General features: G+C 39.7%; 1 protein-coding gene across 1 annotated transcript; it reads right to left on the bottom strand.

The window, feature by feature from the left end:
• Positions 1 to 2,631: 2,631 nt before the first annotated feature.
• Positions 2,632 to 18,592, bottom strand: LMOD3 (leiomodin 3). Its single transcript, XM_065933306.1, has 4 exons — positions 18,442 to 18,592; positions 17,670 to 17,984; positions 13,649 to 15,028; positions 2,632 to 3,014 (listed from the first exon to the last, which is right to left on the bottom strand). Exons 2-4 carry the CDS (start codon positions 17,958 to 17,960, stop codon positions 2,988 to 2,990), a joined length of 1,698 nt encoding a protein of 565 aa, XP_065789378.1. The 5' UTR covers positions 17,961 to 17,984; positions 18,442 to 18,592; the 3' UTR covers positions 2,632 to 2,987.
• Positions 18,593 to 18,618: the final 26 nt, after the last annotated feature.

The raw sequence follows: 18,618 nt of genomic DNA, 5'->3' as shown, positions 1-18,618 counted from the left end.
AGAGAAGCAGACTGGACTGTAGCTAATGGAGAAAGTTACTTTCCCCTTTCTTTTCTTTTTTTCAGTTTTTAACTGCCACATTTAGAAGGTAAGAAATGAACACGCATTTTTATTAATTCCTTGGGGGTAGAAAGAGGACAGTAATAGCTGATCTTTCGAAATGTAAAAAGCATCTTTAGATGACCAAGCAAACAGACCTTTAAAAATGGGAATGAAAATGATCATTGACTTCTGCAGTTCATAAAACTTTTAGATGGACCTTGGCACCACTGTATGTTTTTATAGCTAGGCATTAGAATTAATATAGCATGAGTTTATATTTTCTGTTACTTTCTTCCTTTTACTCCCCATGTATTTTGAAATAGATGATATAACATGTTTTCCCTGCCAGCCGAGTGATTTCATGGATGAATAGAAAATATTTAGATTTCCCTAGCATGCAGACAGTTGGGGCGGTACTCATTGAAGAGACTCTTGTACGTCCTAGAAGAAGAAGCAATGCATATGCCACTCCTGATTTTTCTTGCATTTTGATTTCTCACCCAACCTGCAGTCTTCCTCTTCAGCACAGTGATATCATCGTGATTTCACTCACATGGTCTAGAATTTGGACCCTTACCTAAATATGAAGAATAAAATTTATCAAAGATTTTTTTGGGGGGGAGGGTGCGGGGTGAGACTATTTACTTCAGACTATTTATTGCCTGTGTTAAATGTCTGAGAAACTCAGTGACAACCCTAAAAAATGATAAGCCTGTTTCTGTGCAGCAAAAAATTCTCAGCTTGTGTTTCAAATACTGTTAATAAAACTTTAATATTTATTAATCTCCAGTCAGAATAAAATCAAATCCTAATAGGATCCTTTTTTAAACCTGACATGGGCTTATACATATTTTAGACCCATTTTCTACATGGTGAATTCTGCAGACTAAAATGCAATAAATGTGGAGAAAGTGACAACTTGAATGAAAAAAAAATATGCAATTCTAATTACTAATGGTTGATTGTCATTTCTGGAAGGATTATAATAGAAAATTCTAGCATGGAAATGCTAAAATTAAAATTTTCAATTAAGATTTTTAGGGTGGGAGTGGGTGAATAGAAAAAAGCATGTGAATGACTTCACTTGTCTGTTGACAAAACCCATGTAACAAGGTGGTAAATTTGAATTTGGATCATCTTTTCTTTTTTGGACATCTAAGAGTGAAGTTCCCTTTCAGAACTCTTAACGCTTTGTAAAATTTCTGGCTTATTTATTCATACTGTTGCTGTATAAGCAAACACATAAGAGTTTTCCAGAACTTCAACTACTAACATAAATTAAGCTTTTAAACATGTTCAGAGTGCTCTGTCCCATCAGAGTTTAGCTTCTTAAATAGAATATGCTGGACACTTTAGAAGTTGTATTTATTGCAGCTCTTTTTAAACCATCTGGATTTGTATCCAAGGATGCTTTATAGAAATAGCAAAGTAGGAGAAAATGAAACTCTCAGCCTTGGACTAGTCTAAATAAAATTAGTTACTTGATTGAAAACTATAATTTCAAATTCAGATACTTCTGTATCCACTAAATTACCTTTTAAAAATGGAAACATCGTATTTCTTTCCCATGACTTCTCCTTCCATATATTGTGTTGTTTGTCCTCATTAAGTCCACTCTCTCCTAGCCTGTTTTGCCTGTGGTGTGTCACCTATGATTATATAAAAGAAGACAGGTGCCAATTATTTGCTCAGGTGAGGGAGAGAGAAAAGGCATCAAAGTGTGACTTCCTGATTTCCAAGTCTCATGCCATGTCAGTACAAAATGTCAGATTCTTTGCACCTAGTGACTTGAACAGGTAATTGTGGGCTCGAGGAACTTGGAAAGAAGAACAAACTGGGGATGGAGTTGACTGGAAGACTTGTGGAGTCTCCAAGGATACTCTAGAGAGCAAAAGCATGAGGAAGTTTTATCAAGAATAGTATATACACAACATTGTAAAGCAACTACAATAAGATTAAAAAACAAAGATGAACAGATAAGACAGTTATCAAACTGAGAAGAGGCAATGGAGGGCCTTGAATGATAGGATAAGGAATTCAAGTTTAATTCTTTAGCAAGTTTCATTAAGATTTTTGAGAACAAGATCAAGATCATTTACAGGCTAAAGTAAATATATATGTATGTACACACTTAGCTAAAACCAAAGCTCAGTAAATATATTATTCATAATGTCTTTTGTTTTAAACAAAACTAGCATGCTATCTCCCATTTTTTCCATATGTATGCAAACAGAGAAGGTTTTATATATAAGCAGGGTTTGTTTTCCCTGTTACTTTTTCCAGAAACGCTGTTTTCTCCATGTCCTGTGGCTTAAGTATTTGCTCTTCATGATACCCCTCTCTAGAGGGTCCCCCAACACACAGGGGAATGGCCAAGACAGAAAGCTAGGCAGGGCTGGAAACCAGAAATTGCAATTGATTCTCCAGAAAAGAGGTAATGAACAAATTATTCGATTTCAAAGCTTCTGAAGGGCCCGGAGTTCAATTCGCCCTGCATATTTCCACAGAGTGAAGCAGGCTCTGTTCTCTTTAAAAGACTGTGTGATAAATTACAGCAAAGTAGATGGAAGAAGAGAACAAAAATGGGAATATAGTAGTTAACACCTGTACCATATTTATTGTTATTGACCAGAAGAAAACAATAATAAAGCAAAGGTTTATGAAAATATTAACTTCTGCTAGAAGACTCTAAATTTCACCTAAGTCACTCCAACCAATTGGAAGTAGAAAATGTTGCCCTGAAGAGTTTATCTCCTCCCCCTGCCTTTTCAGCTTCCATTTTGTCACAAGCTAAGTATTCTGCCTTTTATAAAATCCTCGTATCAGTTAGCAATGTTCCCAGTTCCACCACCTGGATCCAGAAGTATGCGGCTGAAGCAGTCTTCAGGTTCTAATCCCAGAGTCATTACATCACTTCCTCCTTCCCCTGATTATTCTGCTGCCTCTTATGCCAGTTCTTTTGGCAACTGCACCTGTGATTTAAGCATTTGAAAAGAGGAGAAAAAATGAATCTTAGTTATTCAAGTGTTTTACAGCAAAAATGGCAAAATGTACATACCTCAAAAGGTGTCAAGTGGATTAAAAATTCTGGCCAGAGAGTGCCCCCCATCCAATCATGATAAAACAACAATAATAACCACAGCCACCACAGACTGGGCGTTTACTGATGACAGGGGCAGATTCAAGGCTCAGAGCCCTTGAATCTTACACTGAAGCTTACAATGTAAATAAGAGGGCGGGTGCTAGAATCTGCCTGGTCCACTATGCAACTTGTATGCAACTTGTTGCATAGTGCTATGCTATGCTCAGGCGCTTCACTCATGTCCGGCTCGTTGTGACCCACCAGCCTCCTCTGTCCATGGGGTTCTCCAGGCAACAATACTAGAGTGGGTTGCCATGCCCTCCTCCAGGGAGTTGCATGGTATTGTGCATCAATTCTCTCAGCTATAAAATCACAGTATCTTATTCACAAGGCTACCATGAGGATTAAGTGATGCAAGTTAGTAATCAATGCTAAGAGTTCTTTTTAAAGCATTTTCTTATTTCATCTTACGACCACATTGTAAAGAGGGGACGGGCTCAGAGAGAATAGGCAATCTGCTTCAGGTCATGGGGATAGAAAGTGCCTGAGCTAGATGTGAACCCGGACCTGCCTGATTTCATTACTCATCTCAACCACCAAATAAACACCACTGTAAGAACATAAAAATGGGTTCTTTACCCTTTGAAGTGAAGTGAAGTGGTTCAGTTGTGTCCAACTCTGTGATCCTGTGGACTGTAGCCTACCATGGGATTTTCCAAGCAAGGGTACTGGAGTGGCTTGCCATTTCCTTCTCCAGGGGATCTTCCCAACCCAGGAATCGAACCCAGTTCTCCCAGCATTGTAGGCAGACACTTTACCATCTGAGCCACTAGGGAAGTCCTTCGTCTTTAAACTGTATTACTAATTTGACACTCACTAAATTTTACAATGCTATTTGGAGAACCCCCATCCAAGGGTTTAAAAAAAAAAAAAATGCAAAAGAGTAGTGTAAGTCTGACTGAAAATCAACTTTGAGTTTTGTTTCATAGGAACAACTCAAAGCAAGTTCTTAATAGGTTTAATATGGTGTTATATCTGAGAATGACTTATCCACCATGAAGGTAACTTTCAGAGAATGCTGACTAAAGTCCAAAGCACCCTGAGATTTTGTATGATAATGACTTAAAAGTATCTTTCCTCCTATTGTCCATGTCCACCTGCCCATGTGATAGACCACAGCAGCCATCTGCTATGGACTCGCTTCTGCCAGTTCTTTGCCTACAACCTTTGGCTAAAAAGGTTTCCCAACACCATTGGGGAGAACCTTGCCCACTGGGGAGAACCTTGGATGTGTTGCTGTAGCCTGCATGATCTTCAATTCAAAGGGTCCTCCATGTGCTTCTGAGTCCCTCTCCCTCCCTCGTGCCAGACTTTCAGGAGGGGAGGGGAGTCACTGCAGCTTGGTAAGGGTCACCCAGGGAGAACACCATCAGTGAAGAACACCAGCAAAATATATAATGCCAGTTACTCAAATTAACTGCAAAGCTGCAATAGAGAGTCAAAACTGTGTTCTTTCCATTGTCAAATGGAAAAAAAACTTCTATAGTATGTTATTTCTGATATAGATACATATATGCATAGATGGGTTCCCAATTAATAAAAATATTTGCAAAAGAAAAACATGACAATGAACCAACATACTAAACCCAGAGACATACTGGCATATTTAAAGTGTGACCAAGTTGGGAGCTCAGATCACTGGGAAAAACAATGAGTCACTGATCAGTGGTTAGCTGCTTGGCAAAGAAATAAAATAGCAGACTTCTTGCTTCCTACTTACTTCTAAAAGCCAACCCTTTAATTCACTTATAACATGGAGTATTTTTTATAAACCAAAAGCAGGAAGAGGATAGGCAAATATTTAAATAAGATTTTTAAAAGTCATTTCTAAGCAGACCACAAAAGACTGAAAAAGAAATAAGGAAAATATAACTAGATCTCATATTATAAAACTTTCAACAAATAAGAATCTACTCACTTTATTATTAGGGGGCCCTGTTCCCCCTTCACTTGTTGGTTAAGAAGTTTTTTAAGTGTGTGTATAGCATTATACAGTGTACACACATAAACATACACCCAATGGCTGGGAGCAATTGGGCAGGATGAGAAGACCCATTTCAGCAGGGGTTATTTAATTCAGCACACCCAAACGGAGTTCCTGTTCTGGGTCAACACCTCAGTGGGTGCCTGGGACAGAGATGAGGAAGATCTACCTTGAGGAACTCGGAATCCACTAGGAGACCTAATGCTGTGTCTATGAGAGCTGTCAACCCGAGGCATCAGGAGATAAGGTTTGCCATGGATGTCACTCAACTGTGAGTGTACAAGTGTGGCCTTCAAGTAAGCAGCATCAGCATTGCCAAGGAACATGTCAGAAATGCAAATTCTCAGATCCCATCCAAGACCTACTGAATCAGAAACTCTGGAGATGGGATCAGTAATCTGTATTCTATCTTCCAGGTGATTGTGATGGATGCTAAAATGTGAGAATCATTATCATAGACTTTTAACAAGTTGTACATAAAAAATTCTTTTTTTCCACTTGGTATCAGGAAAGGGCAGCTCCTGGTCTGTATAATTCTGGTCCATTTATGCTCCTCTGAGATGAGTTTGAAATGTTACATTGCTTTCTTCCATGGAGACTCCCTCCATAAAGAGTGTAACACTGCTCAAGCTCTATTCTAGATTTGGCCTTGACTCTTGAAGATTCTCTTGGATTTGGGTTCTTGGTGTTCTTCTTGTATGTTGTTTTGTTTTTAAGCAAACGCATGGACAGAAAAAAGGAAGGAATTGAAGGGAACTCTGGGGGTTTTTGGGTTCCTAGGTGGCTCAGTGATAAAGAATCCGCTAGCCAAGCTGGAGAGGAGGGTTCAATCCCTGGCTTGGGAAGATCCCCTGAAGAAGGGAATGGCTACCCACTCCAGTATTCTTGCCTGGAGAATTCCACGGACAGAGAAGCCTGGCAGGGTACAGTCCATGGAGTCGCAAAAGAGTTGGACACGACTGAGCACCAAACAACAAAAAACATTTGGGGCTTTAGACATGAATGTATGAGAGAATGGAGACAACGTGAAAAATCTGTAACCAGAAACAACAACTACAGATCTAGGAAGGAGAAGCTTGATTTGGGGACAGATTGAATAAAAGTACTAAGAAAACCCTGAGCAATATAAGGGAAAGGGAAATTTGGGGATTGTCCTAGATTATGTGTTAACTGAAACAAAGAGAGAAGACAAGATGAGGAAAAGGAGAAAATTGCAAAAGGATAGAGTCTAGAAATCTTAGTTCAAAAGAAATGATAAAATAAATGAGGCAAAGAAAAAATGGCCAGTGATGAAAACTCAGGAGTCTGTAATCTTAAATTTTTGTACTCATAATGACTGCTAATGTGTCATAGAGTCTTTTGGCTAACTAAAGCTGCTTGGGAAATTATTATCCTGAAAGCTTTCTGAAGGAAAAACTTAATTGTGTCTTTTGGCACCTGCCTAAAACCAGTCCAGATACACATCAGTGAGCCAAAGATAAAATTAAGTGAATAATAAAACAGTTGGGCTTCCCAGGTGGCATAGTGGTAAAAGAATCCGCCTGCCAATGAGGAGACACCAAAAATGCAGGTTCAGTCAGTGAGTTGGGAAGATCCCCTGGAGAAGGAAATGGCAACCAATCCAGTATTCTTGCCTGGAAAATCCCATGGATAGAGGAGTCTGGTGAACTACAGTCCACAGGGTCACAAAGAGTTGGACACGATTGAGCAACTGAACCTGGACGCATTAAAACAGCTGTCTTGTTTGACTGGCACCAAAGGTTGCATAGCAACACACTGGTCATAGCAAACACCCTCTTCCAACAACACAAGAGAAGACTCTACACGTGGACATCACCAGATGGGCAACACTGAAATCAGACTGATTATATTCTTTGCAGCCAAAGGTGGAGAAGCTCTATACATTCAGCAAAAAACAAGACCAGGAGCTGACTGTGGCTCAGATCACGAATTCCTTATTGCCAAATTTAGACTTAAAGAAAGTAGGGAAAACCACTAGACCATTCAGGTATGACCTAAATCAAACCCCTTATGATTATACAGTGGAAGTAAGATATAGGTTTAAGGGACTAGATCTGATAGACGGAGTGCCTGACGAACTATGGACAGAGGTTTGTGACATTGTACAGGAGACAGGGATCAAGATCATCCCCAAGAAAAAGAAATGCAAACAAGCAAAATGGCTGTCTGAGGAGGACTTACAAATAACAGTGAAAGGAAGAGAATCGAAAAGCAAAGGAGAAAAGGAAAGATATACCCATTTGAATGCAGAGTTCCAAAGAATAGCAAGGAGAAAAAAAAAAAAAAAAGAATAGCAAGGAGAGAAAGAAAGCCTTCTTCAGTGATACATGCAAAGAAATAGAGGAAAACAACAGAATAGGAAAGTCCAGAGATCTCTTCAAGGAAATGAGAGACACCAAGGGAACATTTCGTGCAAAGATAGGCTCAATAAAGGACAGAAATGGTATGGACCTAACAGAAGCAGAAGACATTAAGAAGAGGTGGCAAGAATACACAGAAGAACTATACAAAAAAGACCTTCACGACCCAGATAATCACGATGGTGTGATCACTCACCTAGAGCCAGACATCCTGGAATGTGAAGTCAAGTGGGCCTTAGGAAGCATCACTACAAAAAAAGCTAGTGGAGGTGATGGAATTCCAGTTGAGCTATTTCAAATCCTAAAAGCTGATGCTGTGAAAGTGCTGCACTCAATATGCCAGCACATTTGGAAAACTCAGCAGTGGCCTCAGGACTGGAAAAGGTCCGTTTTCATTCCAATCCCAAAGAAAGACAATGCCAAAGAATGCTCAAACTACCACACAATTGCACCCATCTCTCATGGTTGTAAAGTAATGCTCAAAATTCTCCAAGCCAGGCTTCAACAATACTCCAACCATGAGTTTCCAGATGTTCAAGCCAGATTTAGAAAAGGCAGAGGAACCAGAGATCAAATTGCCAACATCTGCTGGATCATTGAAAAAGAGAGTTCCAGAAAAACATCTATTTCTGCTTTATTGACTATGCCAAAGCCTTTGACTGTGTAGATCACAACAAACTGTGGAAAATTCTGAAACAGATGGGAATACTAGACCACCTGACCTGCCTCTTGAGAAATCTGTATTCAGATCAGGAAGCAACAGTTAGAACTGGACATGGAACAACAGACTGGTTCCAAATAGGAAAAGGAGTATGTCAAGGCTGGATATTGTCACCCTGCTTATTTAACTTATATGCAGAGTACATCATGAGAAACACTGGGCTGGAGGAAGCACAAGCTGGAATCAAGATTGCCGAGAGAAATATCAATAACCTCAGATATGCAGATGACACCACCCTTATGGCAGAAAGTGAAGAAGAACTGAGAACCTCTTGATGAAAGTGAAAAAGGAGAGTGAAAGAATTGGCTTAAAACTCAATATTCAGAAAACTAAGATCATGGCATCCAGTCCCATCACTTCATGGCAAATAGTTGGAGAAACAATGAAAACAATGACAGACTTTATTTTTTGTGGCTCCAAAATCACTGCAGATGGTGACTACAGCCATGAAATTAAAAGATGCTTGCTCGTTGGAAGACAGTTATGACCAACCTAGACAGCATATTAAAAAGCAGAGACATTACTTTGCTAACAAAGGTCTAGTCAAGGCTATGGTTTTTCCAGTAGTCATGTATGGATGTGAGAGTTGGACTATAAAGAAAGCTGAGTGCCGAAGAATTAATGCTTTTGAACTGTGGTGTTGGAGAAGACTCTTGAGAGTCCCTTGGACTGCAAGAAGATCCAACCAGTCCATCCTAAAGGAGATCAGTCCTGGGTGTTTACTGGAAGGACTGATGCTGAAGCTGAAACTCCAATACTTTGGCCACCTCATGCGAAGAGTTGACTCATTGGAAAAGACCCTGATGCTGGGAAAGATTGAAGGCAGGAGGAGAAGGGGATGACAGAGGATGAGATGGTTGGATGGCATCACCGACTCAATAGACATGAGTTTGAGTAAACTCTGGGAGTTGGTGATGGACAGGGAGGCCTGGCATGCTGCAGTTCATGAGGTCGCTCATGACTGAGCAACTGAACTGAAAGATTGCATAGTGTTAGTTGCTCAGTTGTGTCCAACTCTTTGTGACCCCATGGACTGTAGCCCACCAGGCTCTTCTGTCCATGGGGATTTTCCAGGCAAGAATACTGGAGTGGGTAGCCATTCCCTTTTCCAGGGGATCACAGGTTTGATCCCTGGGTGAGGAAGATCCCTTGGATGAAAGCATAGAAACCCATTCCAGTATTTTTGCCTGGAGAATTCCAATGGACAGAGGAGCCTGGTGGGCTATAGTCCATGGGGTTGCAAAGAGTAGGACACAACTGAGCAATTGACAGTTTCACTTCCAAAAGTTGCATGTTGTATAAATGCAGTTGGTCTTTGTAAATTATATTGTTTCTGCAGATGAGATTTCTATCTCAGTGCAAGTACAGATACTCATGTGGAATGGCTGCCAGTGAGCAGACCACCAAATTTTTTAAGATGAAAGGAAATCACATATTTATCAATGAAGGATATGCCTATACCAGTCTAACATCTTTCTTTTGGGCTGGCTTCATACTGACTCAGAGTTATCAACTCAAAGGGAAATAAATTATTGATTAGTAAATTCAGTTAGATAAGACAAAGTCCTTTAACACAACAAACTAAAAAATTCTACAGGAGTCCAATAAGCAATCCAAATTAGTGAAAACGGCCAGGTGTTAGGCAGTAGGGCATTGTGGAGACTGAGTTAAAACTGGAGAGTCCATTACCTATCTCAAGGGAGAAACCAACAGCAATTCAGGTTATTTGTACCATCATATGCAGGCTCCATGTGGCTGGATCTGATGTTTCAAATGCTGCCAGATAACTGGATGTTATCGTGTGATGTTTTATAATTTGTACAATAATACTCAAGCCAAACAAAACAGGCCTGCAGGTTGGGTTTTAAGTCCACTAGTTTTCAATACCTGTCCCACAGAATACATCTCTCTTAAACTGATTTAAACAGGCAACTTCTTGGAGGAGGCAGCACTTGAGCCAAGAAAGAAAATTTTTGTCCTTTATTTTCTGCTAGCAACTTCAATTCTGGAATCCCAAGCCAGAAGCATGTGACAGGGAGAGAATAAATATTAAAAGGAAAAAAAAAAACCCACAAATTTAAAATATAAACCGAGTACTTCATGATCTATGCTCTAGATAATACAAAAATAATATCTCCAAGTTCATGAGAGAAAAAAAACTTTTTTAAGAGTAAATAATTTCTAAGTATGTTTATGGACATTCAGTGTTTTAGTTAGGAGCATCAGTAGAAAGAATGACAAGATTTCCAAACTGAGTTTTAACTTCATATTTGAAAATCTGGTTGTTTAAAGAACATCTCTGTCTTCCAGTCAAGTGGGGAGGGGGAACTCCCATAATCTTTAGTTTCACCTCCTTAAAGTGAGTGTCGCTGTGTCTCATCTGACTAGCCAAAAAAAGCCCTTTTCTGCTGAGATCCTGAAATTTCACCACAGAGGGCATTTGCAATATTTCACCGAGTCTTAAGATGCACATTTTCTGATGTTTCCGTATCTCCTACATCAGAAAGCATCTCACAATCAATAGTGTTTTATAGTAGCTGGCTGCACGTGGGCGCACAAACACAGTATAGTTTTCCATACCATTAGCACCTCCCCTGGGCTCCGTGCCCTGTTGGAATTATACACATGCAGAGGTATTGCCATTTAAAATACCCTTTAAGGAATGACAAAGCAAATAGGACAAATTGTGTTGGGCCTGTAAGAATTCTTTCTACTCTTTTGAACTTCCACAGATTTCAAATGATTTCAAAAGAAAAAGATTAAAAATGTCTTTTAAGAGAGATTACACTAAGAGTCCGCATGAAAGCAGACATTTATTATGTATGCAGCACGGCGCAAAAATGCAGCAGTACAGAGCGAACTGATGTCAGTCAAGTGAATTTTCGTCAGCTGGATGATGCATTTTCACATTTTTCTTGCAGAGCATTTTATAGGACCATGCTGATGAAGTTGTATGATATTTTGTATCTAAGATACATGTCAAGAGATGTCTATTGCAAGCCAAGCCAGGCAACTGAAGCAAGAGAAGATGCCAATCCCTTGGAATAGATAAAAGACATTTCAAAGCAAAGACTGATGTACAAGACCACCATTCACAAACTGTGTCAGAGTCTACTTTGCTGCATATTTTTCTTTCTGTGTGAACATTAAAAACACACACATAACTTAAAACTGATACCAATCAAGAATTGATTGAAAATGGAAAATGCAGTACTTAACTAGAGTGTGGTAGTTCAGTAACTATTACTGTGAATTTATCTTAATACCTTTTGCTCTAGAATCTAGACTCAAAGCTGAAGCGTCCTCAGTTGACTAAAAGGCAGAGTATCTTGACCATGAAAATGATCAAACCAACACGGTGAGCTCCATGAGGTTAAGACTACATCGCTCATGGTGCCTGACACATGGCAGCACTGAACAAATATTCATTACAAATGAGTAAATGGATGGATGAAACTCAGCCAACTCCAGGCAAAGCAGATTTGTTCAGTAGAATATTCCCTCAGAGGGCTTCCCTGGTCTCTCAGTTGATAAAGAATCTGCCTGCAATGAGGGAGACCGGGGTTTGATCCCTGGGTCGAAAAGCTTCCCTGGAGAACAAATGGCTACCCACTCCAGTATTCCTGCCAAGAGAATTCCACAGACAAAGGAGCCTGGTAGGCTATAATCCATGGGTCGCAAAGACTTGGATATGACTGATAGACTATCACGTTCACATTTTTTTTTTCATATTCCTTCAGAAGCAGGGAGAAGGGTCAGATGATCATTTAACCTTCATCCTCTTGCCTACTCCGAGTCTACAATCCACCTTTAATGCAGATTTTTTAAAGGCTTCTCTTTATTCTTTTCAGACCAATGCTATTTTCTGACTGTCTAGCCACCACAGCAGCCGGGATTTGCTTTGACAACTGGTTACAGAGTGACAGCCCTAGCCTCTCTCAAAACAGAACCCTGATTCACCCCCTGCAGAGGTCTGGCTGCCTGGAGAAGAGCAGGTGCAGAAAGTGTTGATGTTGTGCCCAAGGGCAGGCAGAGATCTCCTGCCCGATCTCATGTGACCTCTAGCACTCTTAGCCTGGTGCCTGCCACAGGAAGACTCAGAATCCCTCTAAGTCAGAGTTGAAAGTAGTCTTCGATTTAGAAGAATGAAATATTGTTAATTCTGTACTACTAGGGGATGGGAATAAGGGACATACATATATATGTGAATAAGTAACAATCATATTTGTGGATTTTTTTTGTGTGGGGGGCCATGCAGCACAGCATGAAGGATCTTAGTTCATGGACTGGGGATTGAACACGGGCCCTCAGCTATGAGAGTGCTAAATCCTAACCACTGGACTGCTAGCAAACTCCCTGTATTGTTTTAGAATATAAATCTCTTTAAATCAGAGGAAAAAAACAAGCTTACATGGAAATAGTTAAACTATCTTGAAAAAACTGTGACTCTCTGATGGCATAACATATTGACTATTTTATTAACGTAATATCGTGGCTAAATTACATACTAGATTTTAAAACAATGAAGTTAATTATCAACCACTTGCAGCCATTGGACACACACCTTTCAGTCTTTGTAAATGCCCTCATAGTAATGACTATAAAAAAATTTATTTCTGTAACTTAAGCTGAAAGGAATGGAACATTTTTGTCTATCAGCAGTAGTAACAGTGAGTCATAATAAGAAAACTGAAATAACAGTAAAATATTTTAAAGCTCCATTTATTCATGGAGACATTAATCTTAAATTTATTATCGTCCGCCTACTTAAAATATAAAGAGTGTAATTGCAATAGCAGGTGGTATCCATTCATCTACTAAAAAAGAACTTTTTAAAGCCCTACAGAAGCACTTATCCACAAAGGACTGGCCTAATTAGGCCTCATTCTTATTTATTCCTGCAGCAGTTCCCTGGGGATCTCAAGCTTGTCAGTTCTGTGTGGCAGGAGTGAACAAAAGCTTGACCAGGGATGCTCAGGACTGAATTTCAAAGTCAACTCTACCACTTCTGAGTCTTTTCTTCTAGAAATGTTATTTAACACCTCTAAGCCTCAATTTCCTTCTTATGAAACAGGGAGAATAATAATAATACCTACCTGATAGGATTGTTAAGGTGATTGTAAGAGTTAATTCATATAATGGATGCGGCCCATATTAAGTGCTTCATAAATGTGGGCTGTTAGTATCCTTGTTACAGCAGTCATATAGATTGTGTCTTTGAGGATAATCAATAATTTAGATCTACTGGTAACGATGAGGGGTTTCCCTCAGTTAGTGACAATTAGTGAGAATGTCCCGGTGTTAAAAGGGACGGGGAATAGAGTTGGGAGAGATTTACTGTGGCCCTGTCTTCACCATTTCTCCCTCCTCCTACTTACAGGTTTAAGATAGGCGATGTTACTGTGACGAATGTCGTTCAAGAGCTGATCTCTGGGGGTAATCTCCACCAGCGGGGGTGGCCTATTTCTCGGCACGGGTTTGAGCGTTTTGATCACATCTTTGAGGTTGGTTTTCTCAGGTGCCTCTCTGGCTTCTGGCATCCGAGATTTGCGCTGGATCCTCTTCAGCTTCACCACACGGAAGGAGTCGGGGTCCGTCCTGTACTTCGGCGGCTGCGATGGCTTTTTCATCGCTTCATTTTGTCGACTGAAGGGGACTGTTTGGGGGTTGGGAGGCCTAGGAGGAGGCGGCTGGAGGAACTCCTGCATCCGGGAATCCGGCATTGGTCCTCCCAGCATCTCCCACATCCCAGGGGGAAGCCCCAGCCCGTTCTCCAACATGGCTATTAACTTCCTCTGCTCTTTGAGCTGCTGCTGTTTCTGTTCTTCTTGCCTTTTCTGCCTTTGTCTATCCTGATTCCTGGTGAGCAGATTGGTTACCACCATTCGGGGACCCGGAAGCTCAAAATGGTAGCCCATCTTCAGGAGCGTGTTGTTCGCTTTCAAAAGCCTGGCGATTTCCATTTCAGCGTGGTGGCCCAGCATATGTCTCTGATTGTGAAACCGAAGTTCGGTGAGTGTCTCGTTAAACTGGAGACACCTCATGATGGCCACAATGCCCTTGCCTGTGATGAAATTGGACTCTATGTTGAGCGTGGTAATGCTCCTATTTTCACGCAACATGTTAGCCAAGGCGAATGCTACATTCTCATCCGCGCCCACGTTCGCTAAACTGAAGGTTTTGACGTGTTTGTTTTTCTTCATTGCATTGACAAAGTCCAGCAACATTTCTTTGGGGATGTTTTCAATGTTGTTCAGGTTGAGTTCCTTCATGTCGGGGTCATTTTGTCTCACTCGCCTTAAGCTCCCATCCAGGTCGGTTTGGTTTCCGGAGGGCCTTGCACTTACCTTTAAAAAACTGGTATCTAGAGCTAACTTCTTGGGATCTAATTTCGATATTTTTTTCTCAGTTTTTTCTTGAGCCTCTGGTCTGCCTTTCTGTTCTTCAGTTACTTTACTAGTTACTTGTTGGCAGGTGTTCTCACCATTTCTGATTTGCTCCTTTACCTCACTTCCCTCTCCTCTTTTTGTTTCATCACTCTCTTCACTGTCCTCTTTTCCTTCATCTTCTGCATCTTCTTCATCTTCCTCCTCATCTTCATTATCTTCATCATCATCATCATTTGTTTCTTGGACATTGTCACTGCCCTGTGATTCTCTTTTATGTGCAGCGATTTCACTGTTAAGTTTCTCTTTTAAATACTGGGAAATATTTTTATTGCTTCTGTCTATTGCTTCATGCTGTTCTTGAGTTTTTTCCTAAAAGAGAAATTTAGAAAGGTTAGAATATGTAGCAGTGAAGAAATATGAAGAATAGCAGTATCTATTGAAGATAACAAAAAGATTTATTACTTAGTGGAAAAAAGTAAGCAAATAAGCTCTAGGTATAGTATTCTATTTGTTTACATGTGTATTTATGTGTACATATGGATATGTATGCATGTACATACACTATATATATATGTTTGTAAACGTATATGAAAAACAGACTGTTGTAATGTTTATCAAATTAATAGTTATCCTTGAGGAAGAGAGGTAATTAAGATAATTGAGGAAGGGATGGGGGGATTTTAACTTTTTACATAATTCTAAACTGAGATTTTTTCCTGAAACAAAGTATGTCTTTGTTAGTTGTTTTACAAGCAAATACAACCAAAATAAAGGTAAATTTTTATAGGCACACACAGGCACAGACATACATTTTTTTGGTTGTGTTTTTCTCCTCCCATGTATTAAAATGAAACCCAGTTAATTTTCAGACCCTCTGTTGTTTTTAAAGATAGTGTTCAGTTCCAGAAGCAGTTAAATTATTTTTTAAAACCTTATGAAAAAAAAAGAAAAGAAAACCTTATGGGGTTATTTATCCATTCTCTGAAGTCTTTGTTTTGTATACAGCTGAATAGGAATTTTGTATTCAATAGCTCTGTGTTACATAATAATTTCCTTATTGGCCTAACCAAAATTTACATACATAATATGTTTGCCAATCTAATATAATGTGCACAACAAATTTCCCTGAAAATAAAAGATATTGTGGGGGCAATGAGAGCAGTTTGATATTTTGGAATATACCAAAACCCTTGTATTTGATTTTTTGCCTGCTTAGCTCTGTGAAAACTGCCCAGATACTTCAGGCACAGGCTTTCCAGTCCAGTTCCTTTGGAAGGAATATTCTAGGAGGTAAAGCCAGGTATAAAAGGGGACAAAATTATCAGAGATTTAGAAAAAAAAACAAACCTGCTTAGTATGGAAAGGAAAATAATAGTGTTCTATCAATAATGTTTATTAGATGTTTACATTTTAATTGCACACTTTTCCATAAAGGATGTGTACCTCTTAGGTGTCATTTTGAAAGCTGGGGTAGCAGTTTGACACAGAGGATTATGTGAGTAAGAACTTAATCTGTGGAGGAGGAAACGGGTAAAGGGGGTCAATTATACGGCTACAGGTGGAAACTAAATTTTTAGTGGTGAGCATACTGTATATGGATCTTTCCAGGTGGCTCAGTCATAAAGAATCTGCCTACCAATGCAGAAGACATAGAAAACATGGATTCGCTCCCTGGGTCAGGAAGATCCCCTAGAGGAAGAAATAGCAACCCACTCCAGTATTCTAGCCTGGAAAATTCCATGGAGAGAGTACCTGGTGGGTTACAATCCATGGGGTTGCAAAGAATCAGACATGACTTAGCTACTGAGAATAATACTGTAGGTAGAAATAGAAACGTATAATGTTGTACACGTGAAACTTGTGTTATAAACCAATATTATTTCAATAAAAAATAAGCCTAAAATTAAAAAAAAGAAAGACCTTGATTTTACTGCTCATAACATTATAGGCTGGAATTGACAGTTGACACGTAAACAAAAGTTTTCTCTGCATTACTCATTTGTCTCAGCAGGGGGAGCCAACCATTAAGCTGTTTAAATTATACAAAAGGAAGAAAAAGTGTTAGAAGTACCCAAGTTTGTTTTTCTCGGAAATTGGTATCCACGTAGAACTGGCTTTTACTCCAGTTGTAAACTGTCTATAAATTGTACCTTAAACTCTAACCTGGTAAAGCCAGCAGCTTATTTTCTTAAGTGCAGTACATGTTTAAACTCTCCTGACCATGAAATCAGTTTATAACTTTCCTAAAATTTCAGCAAGTATGATGGTAATGTGATAAGACATTATCTACCAAAAATAAATCAGAAGGCATAACTACAAGAGACTTTACCTCTGAGGATCTCTGTTTTCTTTTTGCCAAGTCACTTTTAAGTGAAACGTTAAAAAAAATATGCTGATGTGCACTTCTCGTTTTCATATAAGGAACATATTTAAAGAAAAAACTATCTTTAAAACAGCTTAATAGAATCAACTTCTAAATTCACCACTGATACCCAATGAACTGTGGTAATGTTGGATTTTTTGTTACTGGACTTGGTTTAATTGCAGGGTGTGTGGCTGAATTTCAGGGGGACTGTGAAACACTTGAGATTGTATGTGAAATACTGCATATGTACCCATGTGCCAGGAGGAGGACAGAGAGCTTTCTTCAGCATCGTAAAGGGTCCTGTGAGTCAAAAAAAGTATAAAAGACAAATGCTTCTGGGTTATGAGTTAGTTCATTAAAAATTAATTTTACGCCTACAGAATACAGGTTTTCCTGTACAAGAAACCCCCAGCAATTTTTTAAAAGACACATTTACAAGAAATTACTACTTTTTTCGTCCCAATTATACTATGTAAGTGTTCTAGAAAGTTCTGATCTGGCATAGGATTAAATATTATGCTTTATGTATAAACGTCAACAAAACAAGACAAAACATGGAGTCTTGAGAAAAGACAGTTACAACAGGGACACACGTCAGCCCAGGCCAGGAAGCCACTTCTCCCTTATACACAAATCCCTAGTTACCTTGGTTGGCACAAAGGTGACAGGAACACGTTCGTCTTCCAGCATGCGTCTGGATGCCTTTTGCCAATACATATAATCAACGAGAGATTTATGGTCGAAGTTCCCTGTTGGTGGCTTGTCTGTCTGATCCTTCTGAATCATTCCCACAGGAAGCCTGGGGTCAGGGGCCATCACCTCCATTTCCGACTGTAGTTCTTTGAGCTCTTCTGGGGACAAGTTGGCCAAGATTTCATCTTCATCAATCTCCCCATCGATTTCTTCTTGATCTGAATTCCTGCTATGTTCTGACATGACTCTTTTCAATATTCTGTCTTACTACAAGAGGAGAAATAATCAACAAAGATTTAAAAAAAGATAAAGCTCTCTCAAGAAGTTCCCCCAGTTAGTAAGTGTCCCAGGTCAGTACCACCTTGAGGAGATTTCCCTCCCCACCAAGCACCCCAGTGGGGTTTGCTGAGCTGCTAGGGGTGACTGCGACTAAGTTCCTGCCGTAACTATATTAAGCAGGGCTTGGTTGGAGCAGATCAATTTATGGAGCTACTATGCTCCTCTCTTCGGCAGCTTGAGTCAGCTGTGCAAATCCATCTGACATTTCAGTACAGCTGCTTAGGTTCGCCAGTGAGCACAGGCCTCCCAAACCTCTACAGGAGTCAATTAGTAGTTCTCTTCCTAGGAGCTCTCATATTGTCCTACACAAATTCATGCAGCCCATACACACACCCCAGTACTGCAGGGGAGGCCACTTCTTATTTAAATGAGGAAAGCAACTTACAATATTTCAGAAGAAAAATCCAAACAGCGACTTGAGGTCTACTGAAGTGAAAAATTCATTCGAAGGTGGAAATCAAGCTCTCAGGGCTTGCCTCTTCACTACCGTGAGACTCTGGAAGCAAATAAAACTACACAGGCGAGCAGAGGTCTGGCTGTGTTACTCAGCCACTGCGTAAGC

The sequence above is a fragment of the Muntiacus reevesi genome, chromosome 4, assembly GCF_963930625.1.
Source record: "Muntiacus reevesi chromosome 4, mMunRee1.1, whole genome shotgun sequence".
Taxonomy (NCBI): Eukaryota; Metazoa; Chordata; class Mammalia; order Artiodactyla; family Cervidae; genus Muntiacus; species Muntiacus reevesi.
This window is presented reverse-complemented; position numbering and strand designations above follow the sequence as displayed.

Coding starts and splice junctions, on each gene's coding strand:
- LMOD3 (XM_065933306.1), bottom strand. CDS start 17,960: ATGTCAGAACATAGCAGGAATTCAGATCAAGAAGAAATCGATGGGGAG. Junction 15,029..17,669: donor TCACCTTTGTGCCAACCAAG/GTAACTAGGGAT, acceptor TTTCTCTTTTAG/GAAAAAACTCAAGAACAGCA. Junction 3,015..13,648: donor ACATCGCCTATCTTAAACCT/GTAAGTAGGAGG, acceptor CTTAAATCACAG/GTGCAGTTGCCAAAAGAACT.